The following is a 12,798-nucleotide window of genomic DNA, read 5'->3' as shown; positions in this document are numbered from 1 at the left end:
CACAAATGTCCAAATCAGTTGCACTGGAAACTATCCTCCCAGCTCACTTGTTGTAACTATGCCGTCTAATGTTCGATGGAGCCCATATGTGAATAGAGCAGGTCGTTGTCCAGAATTCACAGCGAGCGAGCTGATTATCATGCGCGCAAAACTGAAAATGAGAATCAGAACAAGTAGGGTGGACAATATAATGTGTGTGTCTGATGGTAGGAGAGGAGGAGTGAGGGAGAGAAGAGGGGATTGTCACAGTAGCACAGGAGCGAGGGAGAGAGGGATTGTGTGTGTCTATGTGTGACTGGTCAGAGCGGGAGGGGGAGAGAGAGGGGATAGCCTAGTGCTCGACTTGAATCCTACAATCAAATTCAGGGCTGTAAAATGATGTTCCTTCCAATTACCCAATCATTCTGTGTTAAGGGAATTTAACCGCACAGCAGCTGAACATGGGTGTGCCTACATCATCATTTTAAAGTCTCCGCCCTGAGTGGAGCGAACACTGCCTCTCTCTGTGGCACCAAAATGTTTCACTCTCCTCGTTTTCTTTTCTTAATAACAAGCTGTTACTAGCACGAAACTGAAAACGAACGAACAAGCCAGTGACCAAGTAGACACCTATGCCTTCATGTTGTTAAATTTATGCTGCAATATATATTGAGGAAGTTATTTGAGTACAGTTTATAGTTTTAAGCAGATCGGCTACCATTATAGGAAGGGCAGTAGCCACATGAGACGTATTTCAAATGAAAATGTAACTTTTCTAAGATAAGGTGTCATTTCACCTACAGTACAGTTATTTGAAAATATATATTTTGCTTCATGTCCTGCCTCCTGCACGCTCTACCCAGGCGCCAGCCCTTGCCTAAACCAAACTGAACATTTCCAGTAGGGTGAGAGCATGTCTGACACGGACCACCTGTTGTGTGCTACATGTGTGAAAGGGCAACTCCGCAAAATCTCCAGACCTGATTCTCCGCACATTTGAGTTCATTTGTGAAAACGGCTTGTCATGTCCGTCCCTCCCATAAACTCTGTCAGGTATGATGATATGGCATGCCAAGCCCGCCCGCCCGTCGTCACTGCAGGTTCTTGAGGATGCGACCGTAGCGGAAGTCGTAGACGTGGCGACAGACGAACACCAGATCAGGGTCGACGTCCGGGGGCAAACGGCGGGATTCGGGGAGAGCCTGTTTAAAGGATGGTGGCGGAACCAGGAAGGGGGTGTGGCAAGGGTGACCCTCTCTACGACGCTTCTCCAAGGCACGGAATCTGGATCAGATCACAGGAGGGGGGAGATCACCTACATGAACTTTGCTCTGGTTCTTTCTTGGATTATTTATTACTAATAACAACCCCCACTGAAACCATAAATCTATAAAGCAAATTTGTCAGTAAGGCAGTGTGACCCATATTGTTCATTACGAAATCAGCCCATCTCTCAAATACGGATAACAACCACAGTCTTACCTACAGTACAGTATTGAGCTAGTGTTAGCACATACTACCTGTCTTACTTGCAGTAGCCTACTGGACTAGCATTGGGTAGGTAGTTAGCTAGGTATTTAATTATATTGCACAAAACTCATAGCAACTGTCTTACCTGTAGTATTTGGCTAGCGTTAGCACTTAGAACCTGTCTTACCTGCAGTACTGGGCTAGCATTAGCACATAGTCCTTATCTTACCTGTAGTATTTGGCTAGTGTTAGCACATCCTGCAGTATTGAGCTACCGTTAGTACACAACACTTGTCGTACCTGCAGTATTGAGCTAGCGGTAGCACATAGCACTTGTCTTCAATACAGGCCACACTGTTCTCATCCTGGTGACGAGATGCAAAGATCTCATTCTGAAAAGAAGACAGATCAGATTATGAATAAAACCATGAACATATGAATGAGTACTATGAGGAACAAGATCAACGCATCCTACACTTCTGACGCTATCAAGAGCTACTTCCTGCCCAGCAGAATATCACAGTTGTGGGAAATGATAATCTCCAGCAGTCTAATGTAGATCCAATGCTTTCTTCTAAGTGGGCCCAAATTTGCTGAAGCAAAATTAGTCAGATGCAAATTAGTCAAAGCAAAAAAATCTGAAAGCCCTTCAAATAAAAAAGTTTGAAATATCAGTGATAACATGATTCATTACCAGGTTTAGACTCATTGAGATCTCTTTTTCAAGAGCGACCTGGCCAAGAATGACAGCAGTACTGTCATACAGTACACACATTAAAAACAATACTGTAGATCAACTCAAAAGTGCTGGGAAGCCACACAATCCCATTTCAACTAAAACAATTACAATCATCAATGATGCCATTTTCTTGCATGCTTCAGATGGTCTGTGCTTCCCTCTCCAGGGATATCATTAAATCGTTTTTAGAATCAGAATCAGAATCAGTTTTATTGCCATGCAATTTTTCAACATACTATGAATTTGCTTTTGGTCATGGTGCATAACATGGAGAGAACATTGGACAGGGTGCAGGGACGAGAAAGGACAGCGCAAAGAGCAAGTACAAAATGCTAGTGCAAAAAAGGAAAAGCTGAGAAAAAACAAAACACAAAAAGAATATACAATATATACAATAGTATACTTCCAAAGCATACTATTCTATTACGGGAAACTTTGCTCCAATTTCACTGATTTTGCTCTAGCACCGTCGGCACCTGAGGGTGGAGAGCACCAGTGCTTTAGCTGCTCCTGGGCTGGATCCACTGTGTTTATTATAACCAGTTAGTTAACAAAGTCTGTCGGGTTCTAGAGGAACAGCCTGTACAGCCTGTTTATCCAGGACATACATGATCAGATTACAAGAAAGCTCGATAGTCCTGGCTCTCTTTCCCAGGCCCCATTCAGATTCTCCAAAAATGCCACCTTCCTTCCTCCTCTCTTTCCGTAAAAATAATAAAATAAAAATACAGATGTGACATGACTAAATATGGTGACATCTGTGTAGAAGAGCATGCCTTTTCACCTATCCAGTTATGTTAGATCTGTGATTACCTTGAGGATGAAAGGAAAGAATGCTAGGGAGGATTCCCTTGACTTGAATACCTTCATTAAATGCTATTATTGTAAGTCGTCTCGGATAAAAGTGTCTGCTTAATGACTGTAATGTAATGTAATGTAATGTAACGTGAGAAATGAAAAAGGCAAGTAGAGTCCAGTTGAGCCGGTATCAGGCGGTGGAAAAGCAACTTCATTCTTCATATCCCAAGAAAAGGCAGGAAGAAAAGATGTGTGGAATGAAGGAGAGACTGTAGAGATTTGAATCATGACGGTACAACAGTTGGGTTTCTGGTGAGGAACATCCTCACCTCACAGTGCATGCCGGGATTGCGTCCTCCCTGGGTGTGCTCCGGGCGGTAGTACCAAAACAGGCTCATCATCATCTCCCCTGGGGAATACACACATACACACCGTCATACACACTGCAGACTGACTAGACCAGGGTCTGAGAGCTGCTGTGTCGGACACGAGGAGGCGGAGCCTACCTGAATCAGGCTCCTCCCAGAGGGCGGAGATCTTGGCCACGTAGGGGAGGGACTTCTTCCTGGGTCCGGATCGTAACAGGACCGTGTCCCTGACCCTGATGACCTCACCATCTCGCTGGACGCCCTCAAAACACTTCCTCGGAACAGGAGACTCCTCCCCCTAGGAAGGAATCATTCAACAAATCAATCACAACACACAGTCCACAATCAATTTCAACATTCTACAGCGTCAGCAACCCAAGGTAGCCTGTACCTCCTCCTAATGCACAGTAATGACGGGAACCACAGTTTCTTAAAGGGACAGTCATGCTTGTTTCAGTTGATATTATTTTGTGTGTGGGCCTTTTTAAAATCACCGTCAGTGTAGCCATGTCCTATATATGGGAAATACCACAGCAAAATTGCGGCAAAACTTCAAAGGGAAAACACGTCCAGTGACGTCACCCTTTAATGTGTTGCCGCAGAATTTCCCATATGAAATGGCTGCACTGATGGTGGTTTTAAAAAGGCCTACATTTTACATTCTACAATTTAAGCATTTAATTCAAATAATACCAACTGAAACAAGCGTGACTGTGCCCCTTTAACAAGGTGTCCGTGTCCTCCCCTCCACTTACCACAGTGAACACCTCCTTCTGGAAATCTGGTCCCACAGGCAGCCAGCCGTTGGTCTGCCGGCGCCGGCCCACCCTGGTCTGTCTGGCCTGATCCGGCCTGTCCCTGGTCTGCCTGGCGGCTACGCTGGCGCTCACCGACCCGGGCTGGGGCTTGTCTCTGACCACGGGACACCATGCCATGGAGCCACCTCCGCCGCTCCGCACACCGGAACGTGATCCGCTGGGCGCCTTGGCGCTCTGAGGACACTCCCTCCCCACCCGCAGTGGAGCCGGCGGTTGGCTGGGGTCGGAGAACGGCGTCTGGAGGCGGGGCACTGATGGGGCGGCGGGAGGCACGGTGGGCACGGTCGGGCAGCCCGAGAGGGGCCGGGGGGCGGAGCGCCCAGGGAGGGAGGGGCGGGCACCGCAGTCCTCCAGGTTGGGAGAAAAGCAGAAGTCCTCTGCAAGGGAGAATAGACAGGGGCAGAGTTGTAACTAGACTAGAGTCTAAACTATCTCTCACAAACACTCAAACATTATAATACAGTCAGGCAAGCTATCATGAAGAAGGGTGGTCTATTCCAAACAGGAATTAACCTCTCTGGAGAAGGAAACCACTCGAACACGCAACCTGGCAAGTGTCTTCACCATGTGACCTCCCCACTTCCTGCCCCCTAACCTGAGTACAGAGGCCGGCTAAGAAGACGGATCCTGCTGGGTTACTACATACTAGGAGGGCAGGGCACTCCGTCCTCCATCCACCCCTCCTCGGGTGACTGGTCAGAGAAGCAAAGGCTTCATCACCTCAAACAGGGGGTCCATTAGTGTCAGCAGCGGCCAATCAGAACTTGCCACACAGCTGTTTCCTTTAGCTAATGGTGCAGGGAAAGCTGTGATAGGTCAGCCTGACCCTGTAATCACCACCTATCACACAGCTTAATGAGGTCAGCGCAGCTGTGGAGGTGGACACATGCACACACACGCACGCACCCACAAGCACGCATGCAGACACACGTTCATAGACACACACATGATCACTCACACATGATCACTCACACACACACACACACACACACACACACACACACACACACACACACACACACACACACACACACACACTCCTAGCTGAAGGACAAAGAGTCCTCCTAGCCCTTGACCCCTTCTGTGACATTTTTGTGAAACCTTTTCTTTAACTGACATTCCAGAACTGAAAAATTAAAAGGTCAAACATCAAGGCTATCCTTGGCCCATTGTTGCCTGTTTGACAGTCAGTCTGAAAGGTCACTGCGCCTGTACAAACACATGTCCGCCATTATCCCTGGCACCAGCACTGCAGCCTCAAGTAAGAAGACCCATGACTCATGTAGGCCTACCTGAAGAAAGCATTACACCACCATAGTAAGTATGAAAGGTAATGTGAAGGTATTTTACATACTGAGGCCTACCACTAAAGAACCAAATCACATAAAACTATTAAAAATAGGAAGGCCCCCAAAGACGGTTTTGAATATGAACCTCCTCTCACCCATCTTGATGTTGGGGCAGCAGCTGGGTCGGCCTGTACTGTGAGAGCACCCCCTGCTGGCGACGGTTGGCACCACCGTGTATGTATAGCCACTGGCCCTGCAGGTCTCCCCGTAGCAGATCCCCGCGGAGGGACAGTGGACAGGCTGAAGGATCCCTGAGGCCTGAGGCCGAGGCATGAGCCGGGGCTTGAGCCGGGGCCGGGGGTCTGCCAGGGGCAGTAGCCCGGGGCTGCGGACCCCCTTGGGGCAGAGTGTGTCGGCGGGCACCGTGGAGGCGGGGTAAGGCAGTGGGCTGGCACTGAGGGGGGCAGTGGTGGGGGGGTTGTGGTGGGAGAGGTGGACGTAGTAGCCGGAGATGCAGCGGTAAGGGTGGGGGTGAGGATGGAGGTGGGCGTTGGGCCCGATGGCTAAGGCTGGGTAGGCTAAGGCGTGCGGGGAGTGCAGGTGGAGGTGGTAGCCCTTGGTGAGAGGTGAAGGCTCCTCGGGCTCCCGGTAGCCCCTGTGGTCCATGAGCAGGGCAAGGTGGTGGAAGCACTCCTCACCCCTTCCCTGCGGGGAGCAGCAGGAGTGGGAGGAGGAGCTCGCTTCCCTCGGAGAAAGGCCCGCCGGGGGCCGGCTGCCACACTGGGGCCCAGGCAGGAGGAGGCGCCGCTGGCCCTCCGTGGGCCCCGTCCACTGGGGCCCCACCTGGGGACTCTCTCCCCCACACACGCTGCAGCACCTCTGGACCAGCAAGAGCCGGGAAACGGCCTGGAGTCTGACCCGCCGCTCCCGCATCTCGGCCCGAGCCTGTTTACCCCACCCTACTCCTCCTCCTCCCCGCCTCCCGCACCCGGGCTTGCTGCCCGCCACACCACTCCGCCGTCTCTCGCCACGGGGGGCGCTAGAGAGCCTGAGCAGCGCCGCTGCCATGAGCCCGGCCTGGCGCCTGGGGGCGAGTCCAGTCGTCGGGCTCGCCGGGTCGACGCTGGTGTCCTCCTCCTCCATCTTGGCCCGTTTGTGCCTTCGGGGACTTCCTGAATATGGTTTCGCCGCCTCTGGAGTGTTCCTGGGGTCTCTCCTCTTGGCTGGAGCGGTCGTGTCTGCGGCACGCCCAGCACTGGAGGGCTGCCGTTCCTTGGAGAACCTGGATGCCGCCGGAGGATCCTGTCGGTGCAGCAATAGCAGACTGTTCACGGCCTCGGCGTTGAGAGAGGCCATACGCCGTTGGCGAGGCTCCGGGTCAGGCGACATAATGAGACATAAGGCGTTGTTGGATTGGTTGGTTTTTGGTTCCGGTGCTTTCCGACCGGCTGCACAGGACTTCTGTCTGGACTTGCGAGGCTTGGTCGCTCCGGGAGCGGAGTTACAGATCTTCTCCTTTTTCCTCCTCCCTCCCCCTCTCCTCCCATCCTCCAGACGGGTGAGGAGGACGCGACAGTCCAGGGTTTCCCCCTCACTCACCCACAGAGCTCTCCTCCTCTCTTCCTCCTTCTCCTCTTCCTCCACCCTCATGTCCTTTCTCTCTTTCACTCTCTTTCCTCTCTTCACCTTCCGTGGCCTCCCTCGTTTCACTGGCCGGTCGGGGCTGGCTCCGCCCATGGCCTCAGCATGTGGCAGAAGCCTCTCCCACTGACTCCTACGGTTCAGTCAGAGCGGCAGCTGATCAGGAAGTCCATCTGACAAAAGGCATTGTGGGTACGGTAGTCACTGGGCTACAAAGACACCCTGGAGAGAGAGACAGAGACATCAGTGAGACCTGACAGATTTTCCTGAATCAATATTACCATCATAAAGCACCATAACCATAAAACATTGCGACTATCCTGCCATTCTTACACAGTAAATGATGACGTATCTTTAAATAACACATTATAGAAACAGTGCATTTAACATTAGACATATGTTACACGTGGCCTCCATGCCTGTGCATGCATACAAACCCATTAATACCATTCATCTGTCTCCCCACAGATTCCGCTAGGGCTATAATCGAGCTGATCTCCTGTGAGAGGGCTGTGGTTAGCCACATGGCCGTGGGAGCTAACTGGATTACAGATTAAACGGCTGTAGTGAGAGACCCTTTCACACCGCAAGGATGTGTGTGTTTCAGTAATCCACAAAGTCACAGGGTCAAGGCTTCTACATCATCGCAGGACCATCTGGATGGGGGTCTTTCCCTTCGGGTATACAAATTGTGTTTCTCGGGCCAGCAGTAATTAGCCTTTTACCATTATACAGTACCATGAGGCCATTCTCTAACCATGCCGCCTTGCACCATACAAGGGACGCATAAAACAGGAAGCGTCAGATTAGATACTTTACGAATGTGGCTCGCTGCACTCCAGCGGCACTCTGGATCCCGGTGCAGCAGCAGTTCCACGTAGAAAATGAAAACATGACTTCGGCACTCCCTTCTTTATACGTTCCTGTGCACCATGAGACAGTTACAACTCGGACTGAGTGACTCATCGTCAATCGAGCTGCTTCATCTAACTAGGATCGTCGTGACTACTGGCTCATCAGTTTCCATGTGAACAGGTCTGCAGCTGAGGGAGACCATGCTGTACTCGGATGAGAGGAGAGGAGAGGAGAGGAGAGGAGAGGAGAGGAGAGGAGAGGAGAGGAGAGGAGAGGAGAGGAGAGGAGAGGAGAGGAGAGGAGAGGAGAGGAGAGGAGAGGAGAGGAGAGGAGAGGAGAGGAGAGGAGAGGAGAGGAGAGGAGAGGAGGAGGAGAGGAGGCTGGAGTCTCCATAGAGGAGGTCCTAGAAGAGATCTCTCAGGTCAGAGATTCCAGAAGCAGAGGTCCACAGACAAAGGGCTCATTCACCTCCAGTGAATTATGAGGCTTGTCTTGGTAATGTCTAACAGCTCATCCTGTAATAACTGCTCTGGAGGAGAAGCTGAAATGTTTCCTTCTACCTCCTTCATTCCCCTAGACAAGAACCAAACAGAGGCCTTTACAGATCCTCGTAACTCAGTCAACATAAGAGTCTGACTCAGACACGAGCAGATGACTGTGACTCCTCTGGGTCTCCTCTCACTGCATACATTACACCACCCTAACCAACAAATCAGATATTGTATCAAGAGATGTTCCTTCCCCTCGGGAAATCATTTACTTCTAACAACTTCAGCCTCACTGGATATCAGCTAGTCTTCTTTCTTTCAAACATTACATTACAGTAATTTAGCGGACACTTTTAACCAAAGCGACTTACAACTTGGTAGTCAATGTACTCGCCAGAACTCACAAGTGCATCTCCTTTCTAAACAAGTGACTAAGAGCGTAATCTAGTGCTAAAGCCAAAGTGCAAGAGTAGCAAAATATAGTTGCAAGAGGGAGGATCCTGCTTGTACTTCTTGAAGAGGCAGTTGAAATTCCCCCACGGCAGCGCTAACCCTCTCCTTAGTCATGAAGCTATGTTCTTAATCATACATGTAGGTCTAATGGTCAGCAAGCTGGACTCTCCAGACGGCAGTGTTCTCAGCCTGCCCATCTCTACCCTCAGCCTGCCCGCCTCCAGCCTCCCAGAGCTGGACTGGCTATTATATCCAGCTGGCTCCATCAACCATGAAATGCCATACATGAGAGAGACAAATTTAATTTACAGACTTGGAGAGAACAGGGGGAGACGCACATTGAGTTTATGTCTATGAATATCAAATCAAGTAGCTTGGCTTGGATAAAAGGGGCGGGAGGGAATGGAAGACATCCTATATAAATGGGAGAACATTGTCTCTCAAAGAGCAAATGTTTTCTTTACGGAGAGAGCTCTGGGTTCTCGCCTGTTTGGAGATGACACAATAACAGTAGGCACACCACCATAGAAACCGAGGTTCGAACCCCCTGCCTCAGCCTGTACTTTCTGGGCCCATCTCCCAGGGGTCAAGGGAGGGTGGTTTGGAACCACTCGTGATGACCCAGCCCTCCTGCCTGAGCAAGTGATGTTAAAGACCACTGCAGGCTACACAAAATGTCATAGATCTTCTGACTGCCCATTCAAGTTTATCTGTTCCTTTCTTGGAAGTTATGGGTGTGCTTCCTGGAGCAATAAAGCACTCTTTAGCTGAACGACCAGGCTCATGTGACAAATAAATAATGGGTGCGAGCTTTTACGACCTAATGTTACAGCTGATGAACGAAGGAGGACATCTCCTAACCCTCAACATAACCTACAGTAATGAGAGACTGAGACAGCCGCGCTGAGACCTGAGCCCCGGGTGTCTTGCGCTGCAGTGTTGCGCTGGGCGTATCAGAATCTGAATTCTCTCTCAAATCAGAAGCCCGACAGTTTACCACATTAATCACCATCATCATCATCATCATCACCACCACCACCACCACCTTCACCTCGGACATGAAGCACGAGGCTGAGCCTGAATTAATGACCATTAACACTTGATTAACTCCCATTAACCGCTCAGTGAGCGCGCACTGATTTGGATTTTCTAAAGCAATTAAGGCGAAACGGTTTGGAGAGACTATAACTGTGTTAATAGGTCATTACTGACTTGACCATCGAGGTATTGAGGTGTAGCCTAACATCAGAGGTAACAGCTCTGGAGGACGACGATCAGGCGACTACCTGCGTTTATGATTATATATGTAGCACAATAAAACAAATTATTACAGCCTCGCAATCCAATTTCCTCATGGTGCCTAACATTGTAGCCTAACCAATGAAGAGGAAATAACGTCCGATCTACCTTATGTCAGGTTGGGTTAGATGCCTCCTTTTAGTTTCAAATGAATCCGAGGAATTCCGTCTGCGCTCCCCGATAACGTAAATCGTCGTCGTCGTTTAAGGCTTAACTGAAAAATAAACTGTAGTACACCACATTCAGCTGAGACACGGTAGGCTATAACTGTAAAACCGTGACCTACTTCCGAAGTGGCATGCAGGAATAATATTCATGCGCTGCATTCGCATTCGCGAGGCTGCAGTTGCACTGGGACATCAAGCACCGCTCGGATCCAGAGGCGTTTCGTGTCCGCTGTAATTAAATGATCAAACTTCAAGGAGTCAAAGTCGCAACCGTTTACAAAACTTGCGGTATCAATCTAGCAATCTACTCAATGCGGTAGAAATCATCACACCGTTCGCAGACTGAAGACTTTTGTCTATCCCGGTTTAGTGGTGTCATGAGGACATATAGGTCCTCTACTCCGTTTATTTCGCCATCCTCCTAATTTTAATTCCAAGCCTTTTTTCTATCCACAAGCAGGTTTTTATGTCCATATGCCAAGTTAAGCAGCCTCTGAAAATCCACTGGGGTCTCCTCTCCTCTCCCCTTACCAGATCTGTTGACCACACCACACACTCCAACACAATTCAACCCACCACAATTGGCAGGACACAATAGGCTGGGAGCTTTAGAACCCCACAAGGACTGTGCCTAACTAAATAATGGTGGTAAAGTGGCACTATGGACAACTCAATACCACATTATGAGAGGTAAAAGCAGCTTGTCATTAATTTACAGAGAAAATAGCCTACAACAAACAGGCAAATATACATACCCGTAAATACACAGCCTACCGTTGTGATCATGGATCTGTGGATCCCTGTGTCAAAAACATGATGGTAACGTCATTATCATCATGGTGTTGGCATCTGATCAAAATCACACCATAATGGGGAAGATCCTAATTGGTCTCAACAATTGTGGTTTTATAGTGTAATTAAGGTCTGTGTGGGTAGCTTAACGAGGCGTGAACACACACCGAGCAGACTGACCGCTGAAGGGCTGACCTGCACTACTCACAGCCCTAACGACTGAGCAAGGGCCCGGTCCTTACAAGACTTTTTAAACTCTTTCACAAATATACTGTATGCAAAGCATACATTATGACTAATGTGGTTTAATATGAATATCCCACAAATAATAATGACAGATCACAAATTAAATGTAGTCTGTCATTCCCCAACAAATAGACAGCAAACATGTTTAAGTTGTGGGCTTTGGAGGACAGGTTGGAAGATGGCAGTTCAGCACCTCAGATCAGATAGAAGATGCCGTGGGAAGTCTAGTTAGCTGCTTCCTCAGTGAGGAGCAACAAACGGATGATGCACGGAAAACTAACAAGAGAGGGGGAAAAAGAGAGATTGAGAGAAATACAGAGAAACTGACAAACTAAAAGACAGATAGAGAGAGTGGGAGACAGAGGGAGAGAATGAGAGGGAGCAAGATAGGAAGAAACTGACAGTGAGAAAGTGGTGTTCCTTGTGCAGTGTGAGCACTTTAAATCTTACGGTGCTGAAACGTACAGTAAAAAGTTCAAAACATCACAGGGCAATTTTCCCCTTTCAATCTGGCTCTTTCTCTGACAGGCTCTCTCCGCCAGAAGGTTGACACTGACAGACAGACGCCTCTGGAACAACGGCCCTGCTGCCATAGAGACCTTGGCGGGTTCCTCAGTCTCTCCTCCACTGGCGGCAAGACGCTTGATTTCAGTCATGCTTTCAGCATCTGTAGCCCCGAGGGACGTGTGTGTGTGTGTTTGTGTGTGCGCATGTGGTGCCATGTGCTGCGTGTTCCTCAGCAGCGGTTGGACGTGCTCTTGAGAGCGCCGGGGCCTTGCTCTCACTCATGAACAGGATTTACTGTCCCCTTCACGAGTAAACACGCCAGTGTGGTAACAGAGGCCAGCAGCTCCTGCTGTAATCTGCCCCATCTACAGCAGCTGTGGGTCTACAGACAGCTGAGCTCGGGCCCTGCCTGGCGACTCTCCATGCGCTCTTCTCCTTCCCTTTGCTCTCATCTACCCTCCTCTCTCCTCCCCTCCTCTCACCTCTCTCCCCCTTTCTCCTCTCCTATGTGCCCTCCCCCCTCTCCTTATAACACATCAGTTAACTCCCCAGCTGTGAGGCTGGAGCCTGGCCAGAGAAAGCAGCTGACCGAATGGCCATTTGAAATCAGTTATCCTCAATAAACTACAGGAGGGCTGCATATTGCACATCCAAGACAACTATGGGATTTTAAACACTCACAGTCCACCCAGTGTCATTATAATCTAATTACCATCAAAATGTTAAAGGGAATGCCGTTATCCCCATCAGTATAGCTAATGAGAATCACATAGAGGGAGCTGATGAGGTTTTGTTGGAACATGTTGCTTTATCCTCCACCAGAGTCCTTCAGTCTAGATTTTCAAAGACACATTCAGAATCAGGCTTCTGAAGAGCTTAGCGAGGGCCA

At 49.4% G+C, this 12,798-nt stretch overlaps 1 protein-coding gene across 1 annotated transcript; it reads right to left on the bottom strand.

Moving 5' to 3' along the window:
- Positions 1-1,070: 1,070 nt before the first annotated feature.
- On the bottom strand, positions 1,071-12,058 carry bahd1 (bromo adjacent homology domain containing 1; the record flags this gene model as incomplete). Its single annotated transcript, XM_084438885.1, has 8 exons — positions 1,071-1,263; positions 1,750-1,841; positions 3,316-3,395; positions 3,493-3,652; positions 4,110-4,549; positions 5,617-7,009; positions 9,896-9,975; positions 11,929-12,058. 8 exons carry the CDS (start codon positions 12,056-12,058, stop codon positions 1,071-1,073), a joined length of 2,568 nt encoding a protein of 855 aa, XP_084295011.1.
- Between the last annotated feature and the right edge of the window lie 740 nt (positions 12,059-12,798).

The sequence above is a fragment of the Borostomias antarcticus genome, assembly GCF_949987555.1.
Source record: "Borostomias antarcticus genome assembly, chromosome: 5".
In the NCBI taxonomy this organism is placed as follows: domain Eukaryota; kingdom Metazoa; phylum Chordata; class Actinopteri; order Stomiiformes; family Stomiidae; genus Borostomias; species Borostomias antarcticus.
This window is presented reverse-complemented; position numbering and strand designations above follow the sequence as displayed.